The 5759-nt window shown below is 40.0% G+C and overlaps 1 protein-coding gene across 4 annotated transcripts in view; it reads right to left on the bottom strand.

The window, feature by feature from the left end:
• Positions 1–5759, bottom strand: part of LOC148357536 (capZ-interacting protein) — a 33422-nt gene that overhangs the window by 1600 nt on the left and 26063 nt on the right. For all 4 annotated transcript variants that reach the window (XM_088346459.1, XM_088346461.1, XM_088346460.1 and 1 more), the window contains one exon: positions 4691–4927. In XM_088346459.1, coding sequence (XP_088202585.1) covers positions 4691–4927 — 237 coding nt within the window. The remainder of the gene's footprint in view (positions 1–4690; positions 4928–5759) is intronic.

Below are 5759 nucleotides of genomic sequence, written 5' to 3'. Positions count from 1 at the left end.
GGTGTACAAGTGCTGACACCCAGCAAAGGTTCTATCCATGCTTGGATCTACTTTGTGAACAGCTCTGTAATGAACAATAATAAAACAAAGTGGTGCTCAAGGTTAACAAACAAACACTTGAATTACATTGTTAAATGCACTTGTAGAGGCAAGAAGATGCCAAGTTTTAGGAGCCAGCAGCAGCAAGTAGACTGCAGGAGTGCAATGAGAGAGGGGGGAAAAGTGTGACCGCACTGCATTTGTTTGCACAGATCATTAAACATAAGCTGTATCTGGTTTCATTTTAAAGGCAATATTGTGCAACATTTTCTCAGCTTCAGTCATCGCAGCCTGGTTGTTGTGCTGTATCTGATGTTACTGCCAGTTCACTGCTAAAAATCTTATTTTGTATTTATTTTTGATTTATTTCAAGGTAGTATGACAATTGATGCAAGCCTTTTTTTTTCCACAAATCCCATTTGAGTTTTTTAGTGTAATAATTTGGTTCAGAAGTAAAGCTGCATTTATTCAACTGTTAAAATACAGATTTTTTTTTAGCACATTCAATGCCAAACGTGAAACTCATTTTTTCCATCGTTTGCGAATATATGTGTTTTGCTGAGAAAAAAACCTTTTCATCCATGATTATAAATTTTAGGGTAGGCTACGAATGTAGGCTAAATGATAAAGCATAGTACTGGAAAAATAGCAAAATATTTGTTGTTGAAATGTTTTCACTGATCTGGCCCACCTGAAAACATAAAGTCTGGACCAGCCCCTGAGTTAAACTGAGTTTGACATGACTGTTATAGGGTAATGATGCCCTAGCTATGACTATAAGTGTGAATCCGAACAAAGAGGTCCAGTTTTAGATAGACTTATAAAATATTTAAATTGCCAAAGTGTTGGCTTATAATCAATACCTTGGTGATTCGTCTTGGTTTGATGATTCATGATTCATGTTTTATGCCTACATCGCAGCACTCTCTAATTGTGAGTATTCTGTTAGGGCATGTTTGATGAAATCAGCCCTATTTTGGCATCTAAATGAGAAGATTTTTTTTTCAGTTGGGGGCTGGATTCAAACACTTAAAACAGGCCATAGAAAATCTCTGCTCATTTCTTTTATTGGGCATTTTCACTTTCCACAATATACCCACCACTTTTCAAGCACTCAAGAAACCCATTAGACTTTCAAGCTTATTGAAATGTTTGATTGTTGACTTCATTCATTCATTCATTATCTGCACCGCTTATCCTCAGTAGGGTGGCGGAGGTGCTGGCGCCCATCCCAGCCATATCAGGCAGTGAACTGGTTGCCAGCCAGTGAACCGGTTGCCAGCCAGTCGCGGGCACACAGAGACAGACAACTCACTCACTCACTCACTCACACCTAGGCACAATTTGGACCGGCCAATTAACCTGTCATGCATATTTTTGGAATGTGGCAGGAAACCGGAGTGCCTGGAGGAAACCCACACAAGCATGGGGAGAACATGCAAACTCCACACAGGAGGTTCGATCTCATGAGCTCAGAACCGTGCCGCACACGCGCTAACTACTGCGCTGCCGTGCTGCCTGATTGTTGACTTAAATTGATAAATTTAGTTGTGTGTTTATCATCCAATGTTCGCTCACTTTTTCTCAAATTAGTTATTGATCGCCAATTTATGAAGTGCGAATTACTAAATACTGTAGATGTGTAGCTCCTTCAAATTATTTTGGGATTGATCGTAATTTAATATAGTGAACTTTTAGCATCTTCTTCTGGGTGTCACAATCACCCAGATCGGGAACACCTGTGCTCAGGATTTGGCGCCAACAGCCAGGACAGCTGATTGGCGCACCCTGTCCATTTAAATCCTCAGCTTCCGGAAACAAGCTGTCTGATTGTACTATGCTACCTGTTGCCACCTGCTCAGAAAGCCCGTACCTACCGACTCTTTGCCTGCATCCTGTTCCTTCTACTTGATCTCCGTTGCCGACCCGTTTCCGAATTTGCCTACGACCTGCCCTGCCCATCTGACTCCTGATCACTCTTCCGAACACGACGACGCCCTTCTTCTCCAGCCCCGACCAACAACACGACGATTACGCCTGTCCATGACCATTCCCGCCAAGCCTTCACCCGCCTGTCAAGCTTTGTCCCTCCGTCAAACAACTGATCGAAGAATCACGTCTTGTCATTCCTTATTCCAATAAAAACCAAGAAACGAGTGCAAGTGATCTCAGTTTTCCTTCCGTCCTGCCTGACACTGGGTAGTCCAAGGTTACTTCAATTGGCACTCAGAAATCCCCAAATTATCTTCTAAACACAAGATGAAAATGCTACAAGCTCAAGCTGGCAATGTCCTCCAGACAGAACAAAGAGCAGCCCATTAAATTGTACATTTTCTGGGCTGGTTTTATGACCTTCTGTAAAGTTCCGCTTTGATATTTACAGATGGCGAATGTCTTGTGTGTGTGAGATGTGCACAAATTCTAACGCGAACGTTAATTGGATTACGTTCTTCAATGGCACTCAGCTAATCCGGGTAGCGTGACACCTGCTGAGCCTACACGCTAAAGACATGGTGACACGTCACCAGTCTTCAGCAAATAGCTCGACGGGTGTGTCCGTGTCAAGGTGACGGCGAGGATCACATGGTGTAATACACATGTGTCCTTTCAATACATGGGCCAGGTAAAGATGCATAGACTATTTTTATGAAGCTAAAGCAGTAAAGCAGGAAGTCAGTCGTCAAATGAAGAGTCATATTGAATATTGCAAAATAAAGCCACTTACTCTCAATTGTAACCTTGAAGACAAAAAAGGAATGCCAAAAAAGTAAACTGGCAAAGAAGACACCATTTTGAACCCATAAATGTTCTTAATTACAGTAGATGAGCCAAATTTACAAATATAATATCCACAAAGTAACCACACACAAGAGTTGAAGACAAGTAGCGTGTGACTCCCACCATTTTGGATTAAACCATTCAAGCAGGGTGAGATAGATGTAACTGGGGAAAGACTTTACAAAAATACACAAATAGTTCTACTTTTACTTCCCTTTATAGGATGTGCAGTAGATTTAAAATGCTGTTTGGCATAATTATTACACATAAAAAAAATCAGATCTTTCAGTAATATTCCTGGGAATCCTGATTTTGAATAAACTGCTAAATCATTGAGCATTGCATTAACACTGACAGTGTTAAATCTAAAACAAATAAGTCAAGTGTATTGCTTATTCTTGAGCAACTGTTTAGTGACAAATACAACAGCAAAATGCCACTGTAATGGGCTAATTTAAACTACACAGCGTAATTGCCATTCATAGAGTCATACTAAAGTTTTTTAATTTAATAATGACAGTGTTAAACATAACATGAGAAAAGTCAAGTGCACGGCATATAAGTGAGCTGACAGTGTCAATTATTATTTTTAACACTGTTATGCCGTTTCAATTAGCCCAAAAGCTTAGCCTCTCTGTGTTTGATTTGTCACTGGGGTAAAAGTCTACACCGGTAGACACAGAGTAGTGCAATAGTACTCTACACTGGAGTTAGAAATAACAGTGCTAAAAAAATACACTTCAAATCAGTGTTTAATTAACGATTCTTATTTCACTGGAGAAAACATCTCTTGTGTAAAGATTCTTTTTAACAGTGACATCTAGGGCTGGGAGGATTACATAAAAATATAATCCAAGATAGTTACTAATTACCTGTAAAAATGTGATCAGTAAAGTAATCCGAATACTATAATATTAAAGTAATCTAACTTTATAACTTTATATTATTTTTTGATTACTCCAATACCAAATATGTTAGTAAAAGACGAGAAACTAAATATAATTAAAATCTAAAAAAAAAGATTTAAGATAAATGAACAATGTAACATTGAAAAAGAAGTAGAAGAAAGATCAGTTTGTTGCTTGTAGTCCAACAAAAAGTGCTCACATTTTAACTACTTAGGATATTGAATTGAGCAAAAATAAAATGTTCTCTTTCATGGGTGTGAAAAGAGAGAGAGGATCAACAGGACATGGTGAATGTAAACAAAGCTAATGTAAACGAGGAAAATAATAAAACCTGTTCAAACTAATGCACGCTGTAGTGTGCAACATGAAAATGCTTTTAACTAAGATTGTAGTCCTGCTAAGTAATCCTTACTTTTACAAAATATACCTGTCATTTGATTGTTTTTTTTCTTGTAACTGTATCGGAATACAATAAAAAATGTTTTGTATCCTGATTACGTAACGCCGTTCCATGTATTCCGTTGCTCCCCAAGCCTGCTGACATAACTGTAGTTTTATCAATTCTCTTCATATATCCAGTTTCTGGACCGCTTATCCTTACCAGGGTCAGGTGGGGTGTTGGATTTTATCCCAGCCATTTTCAGGCAGGAGACACCCTGAACCGTTTGCCATCCAGTTGCAGGGTACACAGAGACAGACAACTCATTCGATCATCTAGGGACAATTTGGACATGCCAATAGACCTGAAATGCATGTTTTTGGAATGTAAGAAGAAACTGGAGTGCCCAGAGGAAATCCACGCTTGCACAAGAAGAATATACAAACTTCACACGGGGAAGGGCGGGAGCTGGAATTGAACCCTGAGTCTGTGCGCTAACCACCCAACCAACTGTGCCGCCCAAATATATTCAGTTTTATTTTTTTTAAAGTAACACTTTGATGAATGTTAAATCAAGTTGTAGAACCTTTTGGAAGCTGGGCAGCGAGGCGCCATCGGGAGGGCAGTCGAAGCTGACGGCTTCCTTGGGTTCCTCCCCCTCTCGTTTCTTTTCCTCCTCCACGGCCGGCTGTGTGGGGGTCGGCGGTGTTGCAATCCTAGGCGGGGTCAACACCGTCTGCAGCGATGGAGATTCAGAACGTCGGGGGGCTTCGGCGCCCTTTGGCGACGGCAGCAGGGTGCTGGGCGACAGGGCTAGGTTGGCCTGTACGGAGGGTAAAATATTGATACATTTTAAAAGGATAAACCCCTAGGATACAACGTCCCCGTCTTACAACGTTTTCACTTCACGGTGTGGAATAAAATGTAAGTTTTGGGGTGTATATTTTGGTGTAGACTTGCAGTGATGCTAAATGAGAAAGCAAAAACATGATAACCATGGAAATGAATCAAGAAAGGCACATGTTTAGTTGCATGGCCATACCAATCAATGCTCAAGACTAATGTTCCCTCTAATTTTCTACGGGTCTGAGCGTTCACACAAAGTCGACGAGCAACGCTTGAAACAACAGTGAGCAACGGCAATCCCAAGTGTGGCAACTGAGTCATTATCACATATGTCCAAAACTTGACATCAAGTTACATTTTGCTGAGTTTCCAGCAATCCAAAAAACAATGTCACTTTTGAATGAATTGACTGATGTATTGTGCAAAGGTTGTACCGCCTACAAACGTCATTTGTTTTTAGATAGATAGATAGATAGATAGATGGATACTTTATTCATCCCCGAAGGGAAATTCACTTTTCCAGCAGCATCCCTAAGCTGAGAACAATCGAAAATAACTGAGAACAATCGAAAATAACACGGGAGCTGCTGGAGTGGCTGCCATTCGTGACGGCGCCGGAGAAACGATTCAATTTGAATCATGTACAAACAAACAAACAATTGAATCATGTACAAGAAACGATTCAATCTGAATCATGTACAAACAAACAAACAATTGAATCATGTACAACAAACAAACAAAATATTTATGTTTCAATAAGTGGAGTGTTAATAAAATGGGGGGAAAATAATTTCTGATACTGATATAAC

Source organism: Urocampus carinirostris, chromosome 10, assembly GCF_059441175.1.
Source record: "Urocampus carinirostris isolate Australia breed hairy pipefish chromosome 10, RoL_Ucar_1.0, whole genome shotgun sequence".
Lineage (NCBI taxonomy): Eukaryota > Metazoa > Chordata > Actinopteri > Syngnathiformes > Syngnathidae > Urocampus > Urocampus carinirostris.
The sequence above is the reverse complement of the archived record's forward strand: the minus strand, read 5'-3'. Positions and strand labels throughout refer to the sequence as shown.